Here is a 22,060-nt window from a genome sequence, read left to right as displayed (position 1 = left end):
AGCCCTGTCTGCCTTTCATGTCATTGTTCCCTAAATAAAGCAACACATGAAATCAATGGCTCTCTGTAAAATTCAGACTCAGATCCTCACACCTCTGTCTTTACACAGTATTTTTCTTTTGCAAAGGGAACAGCCCAGGGGTATGAAGCGGGTGGGGGAAACAATAAACAAACAAGTCAACAGAGAAAACAGTCTCTGAGAAATAAATATCCCTAAAGAGGTTGCCTCCTGGGGAATTGCAAACCTCAGTCCCTTTCAGAGGAAGTGAGGTCTCCGTATTTCTGAGAGTTATTTCCCCCTCGACACAATAAGCATTATAATGAATTAACTAGTTAGAAACTGTTGGGTCAGGGGAACAGTCTCTGCCTCTTTCTGAGCACAAGCCATTGTCCAAGTGGCTGCAGCAAGAAGCCTGGTCATTCCAGGATAGGGTCCCTCCTGTAAACCACCCCTTGGGTTTCTCCCAGATAAACCAGCCCTGTGTTGTCGGTCCCTCTGAGCAGCCTCTCTTTCTACCAGGTCCTGGGCAGCTCCATCCGTCCAAATGGGAGCTGAGTTTGCAAGCTGCCAGGGGCGGAGGGGTTGGTGCTGCTGATGTCAGAGCCAGGAGACAGTTGTGATTGGATCTAATTAGACTTTGCAGCAGCAAATAGACAAGCTCCCTGCGTGATTGGCTTCAAAGTGGCTGGTGCCAAACAACTAGCAGAGGTGCAAAAGTAGCAGCCCTGCGTTGGGAGCCCAGATGAAGAGGCAGCCGGAGGAGAGCTCCGGGGCGCTCAGGACCGGCGGGCGCACCTTTCCCAGCGCTTTCCGCCCAAGGGGAGGTTCATCCCTCCGACTCCCACCGGAAGATCTCACCCAGCTGGAACCAAGTACAGAGAACAAGTAGAAAGAGCGCTCAGTTCTGGGTCCTAAAAAGTGAGCCTGCTCTCCGATTTGCAGAGGCAGAAGTGCAGCGGCGGCGGCGGCAGCCAGAGAAAGGTGCAATTGCTTCAGGAAGAGCTCCTCTCCTGTTCTCCCGACTGGGTCAGCACCATGGCATCCGTCCTGGGGAGCGGCAGAGGGTCTGGAGGGCTAAGTAATCAACTCAAATGCAAGTCCAAGCGGCGGCGGCGGAGGAGGTCCAAGAGGAAAGGTAAGAACGCTCGCTCCGCACTCGCCTGCCGCTGCCACTCGCCCGTCTCCCTCCGTCCTTCCCGCTGTCTCTAGGGTTGGTCTATCTTGAGCAGCTTCACTTTGGGATGCTGGTGGCATGTCCGCGCACATCAGGGCACAAGGGAGTTCAAATCCCTTTGTAAATGGCTGGGGGCTTCCTCAAGACCAGAGGGGACAGGGAGCCAGCAGCCGCTCAGCCAAAGATGTTTGCCAGGCGCCCGTGCCAGGGGAGGAGAGGGCTGTGGTCGGGAAGCATCCATCCTTAGACAGAAGGATGTCCCCCTCTTCTAGATACCGCCATCCCCTCTCCATACCCGAGGCTGGCACCGCTTTAGACCCTCTTGGAGGTCACATTATCAAATGGTGCCAAAGGAAACACTCACTCAAGCCAACATACATAAAACCGAGGGAACGAGCCTTCTCGCCAGCTCTTCCCATCCAAATTGTCTCGGAGAAAGGAGTGGGCAAACCCTGGAGATCGCCTCCCCAAATTGGCTGGCAGTTTTTACTTAGTGTGGTGTCCTGTCATTTTGTAAACACGGGGGTATACAGAGAGCACAGAACTCTCCTCCTTGGAGAAATATGCAGAAATTAAAACAGGCAAAGAAATAAGCATTATGTCTTGTTAGGGCAGAAACACCCTGCAAACCAGAAAAAGGAGAAAAGACAACTGAATGACAGGTTGCTGCTGACAAACTGTCATGCTGTGCCTTGTTACTGATATTCTTGGAGATCTGCGGTAACTTCGGTGTCATCAGGAGCGGAGGGCTTCTATGCAAGGGCTAATTTTGTATAAAATTAGCAATTGCTCCAACAAGAAAGCCAATGTCCTAAAATGCGGTCTTAGACTGAGTCCATTCCACAGGATTTAAAGATCATTCTAATGTTGTCCCTTGTTTCTCAGGAAGGAACTTGTATTATTGTTAGCTCCTTTTTATGAGTTTGCAATTGTAGGAGAAAGTTCAGGTCTTATTTATTATTTGAAAAGTGTTGATTTTTTTTTTTAAGTGAAGATAGAGCTATAAAGGATAGTTGGGAAAACACAACCCAAATGTATCATATTTTCCAGTTGTTCGAAGGCAGAATGCATTGTTAGAGGTTCTTGAGAACCTACATCCTCCCTGGAGAATTTCATCTTTGCAATACCTTAGATAAGTTTCTGTCAGATTGTTTTCTAACTGCTTTTGAACAGTCCCCAAGTTCTTTATTACTTCTTTCTATTGTAGAAATTAGCCAGACAGTTGGAAGACATAAATGTCAATAGCAAACAGTCATTAATTATGATCACACGTCAGGACCACTGGGAGCAAATTTATCCTGATGAGTTCCTTAAAATGTTTCAGAGGCTGCAGTTTAGAGGTGATTTTTGTAATTCTAAGTTTAACTCTTAAGCTGCTAAAATATGTGCTTGCTATTCACCTCATTATTTGAAAATATTTTGAAACTGACATGTCGATATCTTTTAAATATAATGTGAACAAAGAGTGACATTGATATTCAGAAGGTGACAGAATTGCATAATGAATATAACTTTGAACACAGATAAAAAGAAACATTATCTTTACACTTCATGTGTTCATGCTTCCCAGTATTTTTATTTAATCCATTTAAATGTTTAATATTGAAGAGTCTAGAGTGATATTTCCCAGTAATGCACTCTATAGAAATGTAAGCTGAATGGAAATTGTTACCTTTCTTCAAACTCATTTGCCTTACCATTAAATGTCAGACATACTAACTTAGAAAGCATTCATATTCATCTGGGGTGGGGGGGGAAGAAACCTGAGAGAAGACTTCATTTGCTGTAAACCTAACTGCAACAAAATAAAATCCTTACAGTAAATAGTTCTTTGCCTTAGAAATTTTGACTAGACCAAGTCTCTTACTTTGCACAGTCAAACATTGAAGGGGGAACGGCCATCAGGCTTGGTATACAATTCGTGTTATGGGGAGACTTGTGCAGAGCTGCTTTTCCTCTGGTACCTACTGACAGCTATCATGGTTGGAAAGTCAGACTGCTAAGAAGTCACTTTGCGGGGAAAAGTTAATAATTGCAGATGTACACAATCAAATCAAAAGATAGGATAACAAACTATGGAACTCATTAAATAAATATTTACATCTTTCTGAGAACAGATAAATTATATGCAGTTCCTAGTTATTACAGATGCTTGTTTTTCTGTTCTACAGGGAACAATGGTGAGCTTAAACTTGTCTTAATAGTCATGCATCTTCACTGTCCCTGGACCAAATAGCCTCTCTTTTTGAACTTATCTAATAGTTGAACTGTCCTGGTTTACAAATTAAATTCCCCAAGTTCCTGGATGACTGTTAAAAAATTCTAGTAAGGCTGCACTAACTGAAGATGTTTACTATAAGCACAAAGTAACTGTGCTTTTCATAAGTGTAATACAATTAGATAAATGTTGACCTTTTGCCTGGGAGATGTATATTTCCACCTATTTTAATAGACAACAGTCATTTTTGAAGATGCCTTGTAGCCTTTAGTTTCTCGGTGTCATGAAATGCTCTTTATTTCCTCTACATATATTCTGAGTGGCTTTGGTATGAGATACCTTCTATTGTCAGATCTATCTGTAGGCTCTGAAGTAAACACTCTAGCCACAGCTGAAGGGTGGTAATGAAATCATACTTTCATTTTTGCTAATTACAGTCCCTCATCGTGAATCTGAAGTACTTCCCTGTTCAAGGGAGTTTTTAGTCACTGCACTACACTGGAAGTAGTATATATCTTCAAAAGTAAAAAAAGAAAGAGAAAAGGTGGGGGATAGGAAAAAAAAAAAAAAAAGAACTCCATCACAGAATGTCACTTTCAGGGATTCATTAGCTGAAATCTGCATTTCTTTCTCAGATAAACTTTGAAAGAGACTCTCAGAATAAATCTCCCCACCAGTCAGTCCCACTTTTGCTATTTAATCTGACTTAGGTTCTATGCACTTTTCCATTTTCTCCCTGACATTTTATAGTTGGGACTTTCACTTAGAAATGATTTGTAAATGATCTGTATTTTCTATTTTCTATAGAAATGAGAAATGCCAAAATTTGACTTTCATTTGAAAGAAAGTCAAGCCACCAAAAAAAAAAAAAAAAAGTGTAAAAAGACAGGGAATATCTTCTTTTTACATACATGGCAAAGCAATGTCCACATCCTACATAATGTATGAAAGACATCAATTTATCTTGCTTCTATTTCGTTCGGAGGCTTTTAGAAAATAATAGTAGCACCTGCAGTTTGTAGGAACTGTCACCTGTCATCTCTAAATGCCAGTAGACTTCATTGCTCACGGAGAATACGGGAGATTGTTTTTATTTTGATTTCTTAGTAGAATTTCGTAAGGTGATTATGCCCAACCAAATCTGCATGTGGTTATATAGGAAAATGTCCGTTTGCATTAGAAAACAACTATGTATGACTATTATAAAAATAAACATTTTAAACCATAATAATAAATGCAAAGGGTGAAGGGGTTATTTTTATTAATAGTATCAGCTCAATAGGTAGTTTAATAGAACTCATCAAAATCAGTGTCATACATTAAAATAATAGCTTAAAAATTTATCAATCTCTAAGCTATGTGATAATGTCAAGATAATATGTTTGACGAATCTCACAAAAATATTTTCATTTACTAGTTTACTAAAACTACTGCACATACTCCGACTGGTATAGCTGGGATTTGCTGCCTTTTGTGAATGTAATTTTCCCCAAAACAGTTATGCACTGGCATGAAACATTTTGTAAATAACATATTTTTATTATCCTACCCATTACTACATACAGTGTGTCAAAGGAATGAGGTTTCTGGATTTTTTTAAGTCTCTTTCAAGACAAACCTACTTGGAAATAGATTGGGAACCAGAATAAATTCAGCCGCTTCCACAAGGTAAATTGAAGGATAGTGTTTTAAGTGAGGTGTATCAATCATTCAAAAACCAGAAAGGGGAAGGAACTTGGGGCCAGTCTTTGCAATGCTTGTAAACCATTTTTAGGTAGGTGGGTTAAGTTGAATTTGAGCATTGGCAGGTGATGTCCCCTTTTATTCAGGCATTTGACTGCAAAATATGTTAACTCTTCACATTTAGATAGTATTCCAGGGTGATTGGTTACACAGCTTTAGAAAATTGAAAATAAATTTGGAGAGCACCCACACAAGGTTGCTCTCTAAGAGGGAAGTGATGAATCACGAGGAGGTCCTGGGGAAGGAGCAGGTTGCTGAACGTTGTGAAATGCAAATAAAAGTTGGCAAAAGAGACAGAAGAAGTCGAGCAGATGGATAGCAGACGCCTGCTTGTTGTGAAATGAAATTCCATGAAAAATTAATGAAATAGAAAGACGGTGCTCTGGATGAGGGGAGAGCGGCTGTGTGGCTCTCTGTCCCCTGCAATGCCAGCGTCACCCATGCCGCTGTCACCGGGCTGGCGAGGGACACGGCCCTTCTACACCGCTGGCTCGAGCCCTGACACACTCTGCTTATCTTGCTCGCTGACAGCTCAAGAGGAAGAACTGGATTTAGTGATAAAATCAAATTGATTAAACCGTTAGCCAGCATCTAATTGTGTGGGGTTTTTTTCCTTCTCTTTCTTTTAAAATTTATATTGGTGCCTCTGGTTTCTAGTGACCCGTGTAATAACAGTAATTTGAGATTGCTTCAAGGGCATTAGATATGATGAGTGAACTCGAATTTAGAATAAAAATGTGAGATTCATGTATTCATAGCTAAATAGTGGTGATTGGGCTATTGCAGAAAAGCCAAACCAGAAGAGTGTTATATAAGGGAACATGGAGAAGGAAATTGTAATTTTCATTTTTCAGGAATAGAAAGGTGACTTACACCTTGTAATTATTTAGTGTTGATTTAAAAATTATATATTTAGATGCTTTATGTACACATATATGTGTTGCTATCTCTGTGTGTGCACACAGGAACATAACACAGAAAAGACAATTGACACACTTGTGTAATTTTTACACCTGCCTGCTTCTTTTTCTAAAATGCTAGAAAGTTAATGTCAGTATTTTTGTAATACGACCAATTTTGAACAACTCCTAAAATGAAAAATAATTATACTACTCTGCTCTAAATCATTTAAAAATATTATATCTAAATAGGTGTTGCTGCAATAAATTTGACTCTGAATTAGTTGCAAATAAAAATTTTAAAGAGACAAATTTCCACATCATAAGCAAGATTTTCAAAACACCCATTTTTTAAAAAATGGTACAATAGCACAAAATTTAAAAAAAGTAACATAGCAACGTACACTTGTTCATATATAGCCAATGGCCCCAATTCATTGTTGCTAAGTGTTTTTAAATAAGATAAACCTGAATTAACCCCTATCGTCACAATTAAGTTGTTTGTCTTAATTTGGAGAAATATATGTTGTAAATACTGGATTATGCAAAGATAACTGTTTATTACTAGCTATTAATACATTAAAACTCACATAAGAATGTACACGTATCAAATAAAGAGGTATTGCTTTAAACAAGAGAAGAAAATTTTCTTTTTAAATTTTCTATCCATATGTAAATCTGAAACACTCTTGTGAGACATTGGAAAGCAGAAATAGAGAGGCACATTTAGAAATCGACAAACTTAGCGCAAGAACTACTCTTCTACTTACATGCAATACTGCCTTAACCCCAGGACATTCCTTTGTGATGACTGAAGTTGAGCTTTTACTTACTTATTTATTTTTGGGGGGAGGAAAGAAGGTCAGGGCTACTACATCTGATTTCTTGGCTGACTTAGTGTTCGAAATGTCATAGCAAACCCAGCTCTTAGGCTAGAAATCTCCAATTGCAAATTTATAAGTAAATCCAGTGGCCCAAGAATCATAACAAAGAATTTTTAACTTGGAGATTGATTTGTTTGCTGTTTAAGAGATCTGTAATTTTTGCAAAAATAAATTTGGCCCTTGCAGAGATATCAGACTTTTTCTGAAGAACAACATGTACTTGAAAATAAAGTTATTCATCTGAGTCTCCTGGGTCCTCTACATACACTGTGGATATTTAATCATCTTTTATTCTAGTTATAGGTATTGAGTATGAAGGGCAGGAAAATAATGATATTTTATTATGTTATTAATGGGGAATGAATACAATTAGTAGCTTGTTTTCTAGTAAATGGCTAATAAATGTCCTCTGTGTGTTAAAAAATACAAAGGTATTGGAATTCACTATCATTCATTTTAAATTGCAAAAATTGTCAATACTGAATGTTAGCTTTTTAATCTCAAACATAGCAAGCAGGACATATATACATTTATGTTTTATGAATGAGGGGATTTTACACTTGATTAAGAAATGTGTCTGATAAATGAAGCATTCACATAAACAAAGAAAAGTAGCATTTACATTTAAGATTAAAGAGGAAAACAAAGCAAATGCTCAGGTGACTTTTAGATTTTAAGGTAATTTATTTTGGATCCCTAAGAGATGAGAATCAAAAGCTTTTTTGAACTGCATACCCTTAAAATAATGATATTGTGGGGGGCTTTGTTGAGCTGCTTCCAACACAGGAAAGCATTAGAAGCATTGTGTTTGTGTAACTGCTAATTCGGTTCTACCATGAAGATTCACCCTAACAGAAGCTTCTTCACACCTGGTGAGGTCCAGATCTCCTGCAAATAGAAGGAAAAATTCAGCAGCAGTGTAAATTCAAAGGTCCAATAGGGCAGGTGTTATTTTTAGTGTAAATACCTGTTCAATTGTCTTAACGCTGTAACTCAAATCTGGTTACGTTCATTCCACTGAGCATTTTTATAACAGTGTCAACAGATAACTCATTTACAACATAGACCAAGGTTTCTTTCCCTGGCTGTTGTTTTGCCATTTGGAAAATAAATAAAATTGATATTGCTCAGAATATTTGTAAACCCTCTTTGCTGAGTCTCTAATAGAATGAGTGAATCTTAGCTAAATCATAGCTCGACACTTTCACGTGTTTTGAGCATAGTGGAAAGTATTCTTTTAAATACCTTCACCAGGACGTGCTTTGGAGAATTTTATAGATTTAATTAACTTTTGCTGCTCCATTTATTTGAAATGAAACCCCTGATTCCTGCCTCCTACCGCCTCATCATTTTGTAATGTCTTACATGATTTCTCAAATATGTCTTATCAAATGTGGTATTAAAATAGACAGGGGTGGGGGACTCAGTTTGCTCACACTGCGCCTATCTCTAGTAGAAAATGCTAACCCGAGTCAAATCCCTTCAGATGATTAAGAAGAAACACAAGTGAGCAGGCTGCCGTTTCTAAGAAGCAGGGCTGGGGGCTCATAATAAGCTTGGGCAAAGCGTATACCTAGGACGCCAATAACTGATCACCAAAACAGATTGTGCTAGTCAAAGTCCATCGGAAGTACACAGCTTTCCTCTCTTTAAAATCAATGCAATATTTCCTAAAAGTTTAATTGCATTTGGAAAAATGCAACTTAATAAGCATGACAGAAACGTCAGCAAAATAGATTTTGACCTCCTCAAAACCCCAAGTCTGACTGGGTTCACTCATCCCTGTCTATAACAGATGCTTCGCTCACATTGGGCTCCTGGCTGTGAAAATAGCCGTGTCCTTAAAGGAAATGCCCACCCTCTCTGAATTAGACTGTGTTCAAGCCTAAGTACTGAAACAGAAAATGCATACAAATGTTCAAAGGCTCAAATAGTGTCTGATATGCACAGTTTTTTAAGAAGACACAAATTCAGAGAATGAGCAACAGATTACTGGAAAATAGCATGTCTTACTATTTTTTAGGTGAAAAAAATGGTGATTTAATTTAACCACAGGCATCAGGATATTTTGTTCATGCTTCAACTCTAAAAAGTACTTCTTATAGTTAAAACTATAAGTACTTCTTTATAGTTAAAACCTATAAAAAGACTCTTGAGATTCTAAGAGAGTTCTAACAGAATGCGACTTGTTAATCCAAAGCAGAGGGTTCAAGGAAAAATTTTTTTTAATTCAAATAATTCCATACTTCCAATTTTCTTTCTAAAGCAGAAATAATGTTGAAATAAAAATTGTTTGTTATATCCCTAGGGAAAATACTAGAACAAGAATAACATTTGAAAACACTCTGAGATAGTAGCATGGGGGATTCACTAACTTTGACAGTCCTTGAAAGATACTGAACTAAGGGCAGCCCCCTTTCAAGGAATCTCTGATGTGTGTCTGTAAAGTGTTACCCCGCCCACTGTCAGGACCTGCAGAGGGTATACATTCAGTACTGGTTGAAATGGAAGGCATCTTTAATTTTTTATCATTTAGATAAAGTTATTTATTTTTAAGTGTAACGAGGTTGAGAGTTTCTATTGCGTGTAATCACTTGAGATTTTAATTCAATTTTCCTTTTCCATGAAAGTTAAGTCATGACGTGGACTTTTGTTTGCAGCTAATGAGTCAAATTTAAGTCATTTAAATTGTACACTTGTGTGTTTTTTGTAGATTCCCAATATATGCATGTAATAAATAGAGAAGGCAGAATCAAGATTTAAAATGCATGAGCATTTATTGAAATATTGAATATTGAAATGTTAAAAGATTCTCTAACTCTGTAATAGCAGTACTCTAATATGAACTTTTAAATAGTCACATACTGAAAAAAATTCTTGCCTCGACTTCTAAGAGAAAAGCTCTTTGATAGAGTGAGAAAGAACGTTAGTCTGTGACTATATTTTTTAATATAGAGGAAAACATTAATCACTTAATTGTAAAACTTCCAAAGCAATATCAATTAAATTTCCCTTTGTGCATATTTTACACGAAGCACAAAAAATCTTTTTGTCTTTGACACAAATATCTTCTTACACCATCAAACAAGAGAGAAGCAACCATGGTAGCCCAGAGTAGTTTAAAGAGAAAGAGAGAGTCAGAAGAACTCATAAAATGCTTTTTTTCCTAGGCTTGATGAGAGATCATCTCCCCTGAATTTTATGTTACATAGCTTTTGATACAGAAAGGACACTTGATTTAAAAACCATAGGCCACACTATCCAACTCTCCTCTGTTTATAATGTTCCTGACACTTGTATGTGTTCGGATAAGATCTGCATTTAGTAAGTGTTTTCTAAATTTATCTTCTTCAAATTTCAATATATCTCCACTGCCTACTATGGGCTATGCCAACATCTAGACAGCACAGAGACACAAGGAAAATAAGTGAATGTGACCCTTCTCTCTGAACTCATATTGGATATTGAGATCAGGCACATATATGTAAAGTCAAAATGCAATGAAAATGAACTACCATCACCCTACCATAGTATTGGGTGTTATGGTAAATTTTTTAAAATGCAAAGGAATTCCGGTTGTTTTTATAAAATTTGGAATATTTTGCACTTCCTTTATTATTTCAAGTGAAACTCCCAAATAAAACTAAGCCATTAAAATATAAGTTCCTCTAGATGTGAACATTTTTATTCCTTCTACAGAGTCAAAACATAATAGCTACTGAATTAAAAGTCAATAAGAAAATGTATGTTATTTTTGAAAGAAGAATTTCTTTAAAAAAATGGAACACTATAGTAGGAACAATTTCTGCAGAGATTGTGTATAGGTGATGTGAGCTCTAACAGCTAAGATAAGGAGCAGTTAATGTAGGGCTAAAGTGTGAGGCAACGAAGTTGAGGAAAGAATAGACTCTTCAGGTCTTGGTTTGTGAAACCATCTGCAAGTTTGCATGTCAGATGCTGCAGTCAAATTATGATTTCCCAAGGCTGATGTTTTCCTGTTATGCTTCTTCACATTCCCCAAATTTAGCACAGTGACCATCTTACGTTACATCAACAAGAAACGTTTTTTGTGGAATTATCAGATTTAGGTTGTAAATTTGTAAAACACACTGTCTGACTGATTTTTAAATCATAGTTTTGCAAATTGGAGTTTATCCATTCAACAAACACTTATTGAACACCTTGATTCGTCAGCCACCATGCTAAATGGTAAGGATTAGGCAGTATTGGAAGCTCTGAAAAATGGTCTCAAATAGCCAGAGAGCAAATCTCAGTTTAGATCTGCCTCTATAATCTATGCTGAAGAAATAGTTTGTGAAACTCCCCTTCTAGAAGGCATGGAAGGCACTCATCTACTGTTCGCTAAACCTGATGGTTGGTGCACTGGTCGCTCATCAGCAATTTACATGCAAGAAAGGAGATGAAATCCTGAGAACCAAACAAATTCAAAATAGCCCCAAATCTCTCTGAGGGAGCAAGTCGTCAAGCCTGGGTGCCTTTGCTGCCATCCCTGAGGACCTGTTCTCAGCCTCCTCTTTCCCCTGTACTTCCAGCATGGTCACCTGCCGCCCCTGTAGGAAGCACATGCCGACTTCCTCCTCCAGGCAATCCATGCACTGGCCAAGGACTCAGCTGCCACCATTGCTGAGGGCGTGCATGGTACACCTCTGTGTAATACAAAGGTCTGGCGTTGAGCCCAAGAGAGCAACTTAAATCACAGGTTCTTACTTGTAATATAGCCCGGAATTTTTTGTAACCAAGGATGGTCTTTGCCTGCAGGCCAGTTAAAGTAGATTGAACACTCACCCGCAGAATACAGTTTAAGTAGCGCTCATCTATATAATCATCGATGGCGCTGACACGCCCACGTCTACTCAGTGCTGTGATGTGGGGTAGATGGTGGAAAAGATGGTTGTGGTTGCACTTGTTCCTTGTTTCTGTGTAGGCAATAAGTTTCTTGATCTCTTTTATCTTGTTCATTAGCTAACGTCAGAATCACATTTACAAGTATCTATCTATCTATCTATCGTCTTTATACTAGTCATACCAAGCAGGGGACATACATAGAACACATACCCCAAATGCAGCACTAGACAACACAATTGTTTAGTAGGTACTGTTGATCTGCTCATTTTCAGTTTCAGAAATATTGACTGCAGTAGTTAGATCTAGATATTTATCTATAATCAATCATGCTTGGGAATGTTTGAAAATCTGACTATCAGGGAAACTAAAAATGCAAATGACAATTTAAATCACACAATGGGTTGAATGCTACATACTATTTGTACATATTCATGCATAATAAATGAGAAACTTCCCACAGTAGAATTCTGGTAGAAGCACCCAAACTTTTCCCTGCAAAAGCATTTTGTCCTGATGTCCTCAGTGTGGCTGAGGAAATTGTCCTCTCTCTTGGACAGCTGTGCTTTGCGTGTTCAGGCTGGGCTGTCTCTCCAGTGCTTCCCAAGATGGCTTGACTGGTCTCTCCTCTGAAAAGTGATTTCCTTATATCAGAGCTCTTATTGCCAATATCAAAAAATATCTGTGACTGAGAATATTTAATTTCAGATACAAATGCAGTGACATTGTCTTCCATATTTAAAACACACTTTCTTTCAGTGCACTTCATAAAAATAATGAAAAATTTAAATTTAATAAATAGAAATGAAATTTTAAAAAAATAAATAGAAATGACTATGTAGTACTAACCTATACTACTCAATTTGCAGTTTTCTCCTGTTACAGACAAAAGTGCATTAACTAAAAATTTATGTAATTATATTCATCTAGTTTACAAAATGTTACCCTAGCCTCAAAGGTCAGCACAACACAAGGGAGACAACATCCTAAAAGATCCATTTAGTCAAGACTCTTCTTTAGTATTTTCAACAAGATTCACTTGGGTAGTCAAGGGTAAGTCAACAACCCCCATCAGAGTTGTTTAACCAGCTGTCCCTTTGGCTCCTGGGTCACATGATTAAAAATTCTAAATAATATTTATTGAGTATTTAGACTATTCTAAGAGCTCAGAGCCCATTATCTAAAAATTCTACATAATATTTATTGAGTATTTAGACTATTCTAAGAGCTCGAGCCCATTATCTCATTTAATTCTCTAACAACATTATAGCATAGTGAAACTTATTGTCTTCATTTTGCAGAGAAAATGCCAAAACACAAAAAGGTTAGGACATGACCTGAGGCCACACCTTCAGGAAGGGACCACATCAGGCATCATGGCTGTCAGGGCCTCAGCAATGACACCCTTGTTCATGGAAAATTCTGCTGCCGCCTTCCCGGATTACGTGGTGATTTTCCACAAAGGGTTGAGAGGCACTCGAGTTCCCTAATTTTAATATGGAACCTCTGGGCAAATTTTTTCTTCCATTTGTTTTTTTCTCTTATTACTCTATGGACCCCAAGCTTTGCCAAGCCCCCAATAGACTGTGGATGACTGAAGCAGAGAACTCAATAGAACCAAGCGGATTAGGGTAAGGAGGACTCCACCTGACTTGCAGCCAATGACCCCAGGATTCTGGCCACATCCTCCAGGTGCCATGCACTGGGGGAAGCTCAGTGGGTGCTGGCCTCTCAGTCTTCTTGGGTGTACCATCCCCTACAGAGAGGCTTGTGGGGGCCTGAGGTACGGGGCTCTTAAGAATAAAGTAAGTCCTGGTAGACAGTGTGCTCTAACCTAAGATGTTTCCACCTGATAGCATGAAGGTCTCCTCCAGTATAACAGGGCTTCTTTTAATAATCAGAAGAGTTTACCAGGCAAGGAGTATTCACCTTGTGTTCTCCAAGGACTACACATAGAGATGGGTAACCACAGGGACAGTAGCAAAAACAGCATTATGTGCATGTGTGTGTACTATGTATGGCCACAGGTTTATCATCTCTAAGTTCCAGAAATTTCTCTCAACTGAACCACTTCCTTATCTATAAAATATGACAAGTTTTGAATTATAAGATTGTGATATGCGTGTGTGAGCGAGACTTCATTTGAACCGAATCACCCCCTCAAACACACTGTTTCCAAACAGGGTCGCATTCTGAGGCCCCGTGGTGACACTATCCAGCTCACAGCAGACAGAAAACCACAGTTCTGTTCACTTTGGAGACATTTTCTAAAAACGAAAGCGTACCGTGAGGTTTCAGCACTCTTTTCCAGAGATGGTATTTCTACCTCAATAAGTGCCAGAAAATTCATGAACACCACTGTGTCACTGTACAATCTATCGCAGATAAACCATAATATCTCCAAGAGGTAGGAACTACTTACAGAAATGAACTAACATCAGTTTTGATGAAATAATGTCCAGAAAATCATCCTTGATTATTTTGTCCTAGGCCTTGCCATCCAGTGGGACGGAGTGTACCTGCGTGGATTCTGCTGGACTCTCTGGCCCCTCTGATGATGCCTGCTTCTAGTTTACAGTCGTCAGAGCTGGCAGGAGTCCAAGAGTCACCATCAGGGTGTAAATGACAGGAGGGCATTATTTTTCACCTCCCACCCATGTCTCCCTTTCAATTTGAGTAGAATCAGTCTTGCACCTTTGTATGGGGAGGTAAAAAGGAACCTAAGAGATGATTAACTAAACACCTTTGCCCTCTGGATAGCAAGTGAGACGCGAAGAACATATGTGGCTACTTCAGAAAGCGAGGTAGTGAACAAGCTGGATCAGATCCAGATCATTTGGGCTTCACTCAGATGTTCTTGACTTGAGAAGGAACCTAGCCCTGGTGCAGGATGGAACACTTAGGTTCAGAAAGGTCCCCAGGGGAGCACAGGCCCCTGGAAGGTTGGGACTTTCATGATGAGGATGCACAAAATGCTAGAGCAGGTATCCTCTGAGAAAAGTAGCATTAACCGCCCCTTTGGGGACTCGCCCGGAAGCTTTTCCATGTTGATTTTTAAAGCAGCATTTCAGAAACAATGTGATACAAAAGCCCAAATATGAAGCCATATTAAAAAGGAGCTGAGAAGGGATGTTTCGTACTTTGGTTTTCACCAGGAAGATGCTGAATAACATGCAACCAAGTTCACGATGTCCTCATGAACATGTATGTGGATGCATGTGGTTGCCTGTGTGTTTAAGTGTGTGCGTGCAGATTGGTAAATGTGCTCATATTTGCATACACTTCCCACTGTGCTTTGACTTGTGCAAGTAACATCATTAATGCAATGTTCTCATGTGAAAATTAAAGAAAACCTTAGAGATTGTTGAACTAAACTCATATTTGCAAACATCTTCCTTTTTCAGATATCTCTATAATATGTATATTGAATTTCAAAATAATTATTAATTACAGTACACTTAAGGAATTCAATGAACTGAGATTAGAGATCAGAAATTTCTAAATTCTATTTCTCCAAACACAAATAGAATAAAAGGAAGCCAACGTGCTATAAAAATGCCCACAGCACACATGCACAGCATTATGCTTCACAAGATAAGACTAGATGAATACATTGTTGTAATATTCAAGTCGGTTAATAGTTTGCAATTAAATAAAGCATGGTATTCATGCGGCAAAACCCTGAAACCAAATTTAAATATTATAAAGTGTACTCATCAGATTTAAATGCACTTTTTGGTTATTGCATATCTAGATTTACAATGAACACACCACATGACCCTTTATGTGTATCTGTGCCTTGTGTACAGTACGTTTTTCATCTACTTTCATGCATAAACAATGAGTTTAATGTTCCAATTTCCTAGATTAAGCTTGTTCAGATTCTACACTGGCAAGACAAAGTTAAAATCAAATTCAAATCCCTGGTAAACATATGTAGGTAAATATGTATTCTGTTTCAAATTTAGTGAGTAAACGAATGAAAAGTAGATTAAGAAATAAATAAATTTGGATGCAAAATAATCAAATGGGACATTTGACATCACCATATTGTTACTGATTCTGAAAGTGTTAACTTTTTTAAAACAAATAAGTGAGACTTGCCTAAGAAGTCACACTATACTCTCCCAGATAATGAAATGAGGTTCATCTTTAAGTAGAACACATACAACTCCATTATACCCAAATTGACTAAAATGATTCTTCTTGTCTGTTCAAAATCTTATTTGTACAGTCATTTTACATAAATACCTAGTGGTAGGATTTGTGGATTTTTGAATTTTTAAGAATAAATCATTAATTCTTGATGGCATTTTATTTATGATGGACCCATGAATATCAACCCCTTCTAACCAGAAATAAAAATGTGAGGCTCCCTCATGCCACTGAGCTCAAAGAAGTAGATTGAAGCACTATTTCTTAGATACCTGCTCTGGTCAATTGTTGGAAGTAAAGGACCCTCCAGATGTGGGACTGGCAAAGGCAGGGGTACAGGGGAGATACAGGCACCAATTACATTAGCCTGAGAAACAGAGCTTTGTCAAATGAGCACACGTCTTTGGGGCAGCATTATTCACTGGACTGAGGTTACACGTGACCGTCTATACATCTGGATTAAATGGGCTTCTGGGAACTTCCCTGCCGATGTGATAGCAATGCATAAAATTCTTGAAGCAATCATCCCTCAGTATCCACAGAGGACTGGTTTCAGGACCCCAGTGGATATCAAAATCTGTGAATGCTCAAGTTTCTTATTTTAAATAAGGGTGTAGTATTTGCATAAAACCTATATACATCATCATCTCCTATATACTTTGAAGTCATCGCTATATTATTAGTAATACCTCATATAAAATCATTCCTACATAAATAGTTGTACTTTACTGTTTAAGAATAATGACAAGTTTAAAGTCCCCTTGTGTCCAGGAATTTCTTTTTTTAACATTTTGATCCACTGTTGTTTGGTAGATGCTGAACCCTCTGATATGAAAGGCCTACTGCATGTAAAACACCTTTCTATTTAACAGCCAATGGACTTTACATGTTGTCTCTAAGCTTTGTACTTAAAATCAAATGTGTGTATCTGTGTGTTTTTGTGCATCTTTTCACAACATATTACAAGTGGCGGCACAGCAAACTCAGGCTATTTATTATAAATAGATTAAAACTGCATGGGTAAACAGAAAGTATGTTAATAATCAGTTTGTGTTGAAGTGTGTTTTTGATACTTGTTCCTTCTGAATGATTTTATATCATCCCCAACATATCTTTGCTCTCATCTTAAAACACAGTAAAACTGAACTTCTAGCCATATTTCGGTACATCTTCTTCCCTCGGTCACTGCACATTTTCTACAGTGATTTTAAGTCTACACGATTCTGATGATAATGAGTTAATTACCACACTGACATCGTGGTCATCTTTGTGCTGATGTTCCCTTTAAGCTGTGGAAGGCAAAAGCCCTGGACTCAGAATTTATGTTTACTAATTAATCTCTTCCTTCATTCAAACAAGCACTCATTTTGCTTTCAGTTATGTTAATTGTATTTCCTCCTTAGAAAGTCTCACGGTTGTATTATATTTTTGGAATCATTTTCATCAAAATAGTGGGAAGATCAGACAGATAATATTCCATGGAGATTCATTTAAGGAAGATGACCACAACCTAACCCTCCAATAACCTTCCAAACAAGCATCCCTACTGACCAAGTGCTGCCACGATGTCAGTCATGCAAGTTCACAAAAGGACAAGAATCTTTTAAATAAGTTAATAAATACATAATATATCATATATTTATTTACAAAATATTTATTGATAAATTCATTATACATTCTATATCATTCCTCTTCCTTTTTCAGTAATACATTGGCTGCTGTTCCAAAATTGCTTGAACGGTCTAGCTTCACCACGTGTTTAGTAACAGGATTTTCATGTGTCCAGGTTTGCTCAGGTCACCCCTGTGTACAACTGCAGTCTGCGATTTATTGGGAATGATGTGCCAATTCATTCATAAGCCTCCTGGCTTGAGAGTAAATCACACGGTCAGATGTCCCATAACTAACCAAAAAATACTAATATTTCCACTAAATACTACAAGATCACTCACGATTTTTCATGTAGCAATTGTTTGTCAAAAGACTAACATGTATAAGTAAACAAATACATAAAAAGACTCCAATCTATGGAGCTAAGGGGGAAAATAGCTTGACCTGTGAATATTACATTTTTATTAGAAGACATTTTCCCCCAAAGTTAAAAGATCTGAAATGTTGAATAAAATGTTGTCTGAAATGTTGAATAAAGTGACTTTTAAAGCGCTGGCATTTCCAGACTGGAGTGTAGGAGAGCTGGGGTACACTAGACTCTGATACCCTGGGGTGCTATGCAGGAGCCTTGGAAAAAGAGAGAAATGAAAACTGTTTCAGTAAATTCTGTGGTTATGAAAAAGAAGAAAAGCTCCCCCCTATTATCAAAATAAGTTTTCAATGTTTTCTTCATTAGGAATCAAATGAGATGGGAGGGAAATACTTATCATCTCAACAAAACCCACGGGAAACCGTTCCCCATGGGGTCAACCTCCTTTCTCAAAGCCTGGGACTCCGTGCCAGTTGAAAGGGCTGAAGCTCAGTCCCCTGCCGGGGTGTGAATACTGAAATGCATTGGTGGAAATGCGACTGTTGGTACACAAGGTGTCAGATGGTCCGCTAGGCGGAGCAGCCTGTTCTAGACCTCCCCACCCACCCCCTGACTCCAAGGGAGGCTCAGAGCCAAATCCCACAAACAGCCCCTCCAGGTCTTGTTCTTCCACAAACCCTTTGTGCGATGGCCAGCAGAAGGCACAGGAGGAAGCCAAGACTGGCCAAGGATTCCGCTGTGGATTCACACAGGGACAGACGCACAGAGGCACACATTCACACATGCACTAGGACCCAGGCTGAGATGTCCCCGAGTGTTTCCAGGTTAGCAGTGGCTGTGGTGGCCTGCATGCTCTGGGATGAGTTAGCAACACCTGGGCCAAAAGCCCAGGTAACCCATATGCACCAGAGTCGGGCAAGGGTTTCTGGATGATCCTTCCCAGCCACAAACAAGGAATGTGGTATTTGGGAAAGCTTAGCCCCGGAATAGGGAAAGTGGGACCCATACAATTTCCCCCACATTACAATTATTTGCATTCAATTTTCACAGTGTCTACTTTAATGGAGTATCATCTTTACTCTTTTTTTAAATATTTTGTTTCAGTTGGACACAATGCCTTTATTTTTATGTGGTGCTGAGGATCGAACCCAGTGCCTCACACCTGCTAGGCAAGTGCTGAGCTACAACTCCAACCCTGATCATCTTTACTCTTTGTATCAACTTTTTCTTCTTTTCTCTTAATTTGTTTTTTTAGTTATACATAGCATGTGTTTTGGCAAATTATACATACAAAGAGTGTAACTTAGTCTTTTAGGACCCCACTCTTGTGGTTGTACATGATAGGGAGTTACCCTGGTCATGTATTCAAATACGAGGCTAGGAAAATTGTCCGATTAATTCTACTGAATGAAGTTTTCCTTGATATTAATGTTCGTCTGGGTGTTTTGTTGTTGCTGTTGTGTTTTTCTCCTTCCTTTCTTTCTTCCTCCTCACTTTTCTCACTTTTTGTGGATTTGATGCTTCTGCTTTATATTTTTTTCTAATTCTCGTCAAAGCATAATATGGTATCTAAAATTTTATTAAGTCCTATTATTTTAAATTTATTTTTAAAAATTTCAAAGTTCTTCACATACCACTCCAAATCAAACTGCAGGCTTCTGATTGCTGGGGATCTGGAGTCATTTCTAAAGCAGGGTATGAGCCAGGCACAGTGGCACATGCCTATAATCCCAGCAGCTCAGGAAGCTGAGGCAGGCGGATTGCAAGTTCAAAGCCAGCCTCAGTAGCTTAGCAAGGCTCTAAATGACTTGGCAAGACTCTGCTGCAAAATTTAAAAAGGACTTGGGATGTGTCTCAGTAATAAAGTGTCCCTGGGTTTGATCCCTGGTATCAAAAATAAGTAAATAAATAAAGCAGGATGTGTTCCTGGGGGTAAGAGCAGTAGGATTCCCAGGGAACCAGGAGTCACTGGCCACTGCTGGAGAAACTAATGACACAGCAGGGGATAGGGTTTACAGACCCCACCATCAGAGACCATGGGTCAGATCCCCAGAGCTGCTGCCTGCCGAGGTCCCTTGCCAACCTAACAGGCCTGGGAGAATAGTCGGTCCCCGTGACATGTACAAGATGCTGTGGTTTCTGCCCCAAAATTGTTCCTAAAAGTGGGTCAATCTAAGTCTGCAAATGGGAAGAGAACAGAGATTTTCAAAAACAAAAAGCAAAACAGATGAAAAGAACATAGGGTCAAACCCGGGTGGCACTATAGGAAATTTTTTCTTGGTAAAATGGAGGTAGTGGGCCGCATTTTCTGTCTTGAAAGAAGAGGGAAAGGTTATAATCAGGATAAAATGAACACATTTGAGAGAATGGACTCTCCAGGGAATTTGGGGAGTGCTTTTAATCCACAATATTGCAGTGAATTAAGGCTTACGTGTATTTTATTGTTATCCAAGGTGTGTGTGAACTTTAGGGTTATTTCCTAGACATTTTGTTCTTGGAGATATTCTCTATGGCACCTCCTTGATATTCATAAGAGATATATCCTCAGAGATTTCAGAATCTTAAATCTGCCAAAACTTTTATAGCCTGCCATTTCTCCCATGGAATGGAGTAAAGTAAAAATTCCAAATGGACTTTTGTGCAAGATGGATTTGTTTAAATAAAGTTTGAGGTATTTTGATTTACACATATTTAACAGGTTGCTTTGTTGTAAGATTCCACGCAGCTAGTGCATCTTAAAAACCTCTGAAGAGACATCTGCTGTATTTTCTGAAGTTAGTTCAACTGTAAACAATTTGTGGGGAAAGGATGTGATACATACATTGTATGCACACTAAACATTAGTATCTAATAGGATAGCATTTAGGAAATGCTCACATAATTAATCTGCAATACCAACAATGTTCACTGGCTACTTCACAATGGAATTTGCTACTAAGTAATTGACATTGCAATTTCCAATTTATCAGAAATGTCTATTTTCTTCTAAAGAACCATAATATTTTTAGAGCCTTTAACACCTTCATTACTGTCACCAGCTATGTTGGACAAGTGCTTATTAGGCTATTATTTTCTGGCTATTCAGAATCTAACTAACCTTTCTACCTGGGGAAGGCAGAGGGGCGGGCCAGCTTGTTTCTGGAGTTGGGCAGTGGTGCATGCGTGCCTAATGGAATGTGATGTGACACACGGGATTATGAAGGGAAGGTTTTGCACAGCATAACCTGCAGCTAGCATTCACTGTAACCTTATTTTTCTCCAGAAAGGCATCCAGAACTCGGGTCCAGTGGCTGAGGGGGAGGGGAGAGCAGCACTAATAGAGCACTGGCCTATTGTGCTGCCTGCCACCTGGCTCTGGGACCTTCTAGAAACTTCCAGAGCCTCCCACTTTCTCAGCTGCAACAGCCTTCTTTCATTCAAGGAAATTTCTATGTGCATCTAATATACTCTCCTTCAGTTTAAAACTAATGAACTGTTCAACTTCTTGTGAATAAGAAATACCATAGTATTTTATTATCAGGACCTTGTAAAGATAATAGAGCAAAGGAGGGCATGGGACAGACTGGTGGGAAGTGAACTTGAGCCACTGACCAGAACACCCACCAGTTTAGTTATTTTACTGCATCATTTAGGAGACAATTCTATTTCTGCATTTGGATACTTACATATCACTGCATTTCTTAGGTTTTTGAATCAGTTCTAACCCACAACTTTTAGAAAATCCTATTTAATATGAAATAACCTTGAAAGCTTCTCAGTTGATCAAAAATCTATTATTAACATAGTAAAAGAATACTAAATACACATTTATTGACTTATTGTTTTCTTAAACCTTACTTTGAAAAAGAATTCTACATGATTGCCATAAAATATGGATAGAGTTTTACAAATAAAACTACACTTCCAAATTGAATGAAAAACTCTACAAGATATCATGACTACTATAACTGAGCATTAAGTAAAATGCTGGGCTTTCTGGTAGCCAAGGCAAGAAGGGAAACACAGTGCTTTGGAGACATCTTTTTTTCTAATAAAAGCAATCAAACCAGGAAGTCAAACCACAGGGGGAACAAAATTAGGTTATTTGATTTAGAAAAGAACAGGAGCAGATATAACTAATTGGGTATTTTGACTATTGTTTTA

At 38.6% G+C, this 22,060-nt stretch overlaps 1 protein-coding gene across 2 annotated transcripts in view; it reads left to right on the top strand.

Moving 5' to 3' along the window:
* The first annotated feature begins 728 nt into the window (after window positions 1–728).
* The window catches only part of Adarb2 (adenosine deaminase RNA specific B2 (inactive)), a 481,547-nt gene continuing 460,215 nt past the window's right edge, over window positions 729–22,060 (top strand). For both annotated transcript variants that reach the window (XM_047521791.1, XM_047521790.1), the window contains exon 1: window positions 729–1,135. In XM_047521791.1, coding sequence (XP_047377747.1) covers window positions 1,036–1,135 — 100 coding nt within the window. In that variant the 5' untranslated portion in view covers window positions 729–1,035. The remainder of the gene's footprint in view (window positions 1,136–22,060) is intronic.

The sequence above is a fragment of the Sciurus carolinensis genome, chromosome 12, assembly GCF_902686445.1.
Source record: "Sciurus carolinensis chromosome 12, mSciCar1.2, whole genome shotgun sequence".
NCBI lineage: Eukaryota > Metazoa > Chordata > Mammalia > Rodentia > Sciuridae > Sciurus > Sciurus carolinensis.
This window is presented reverse-complemented; position numbering and strand designations above follow the sequence as displayed.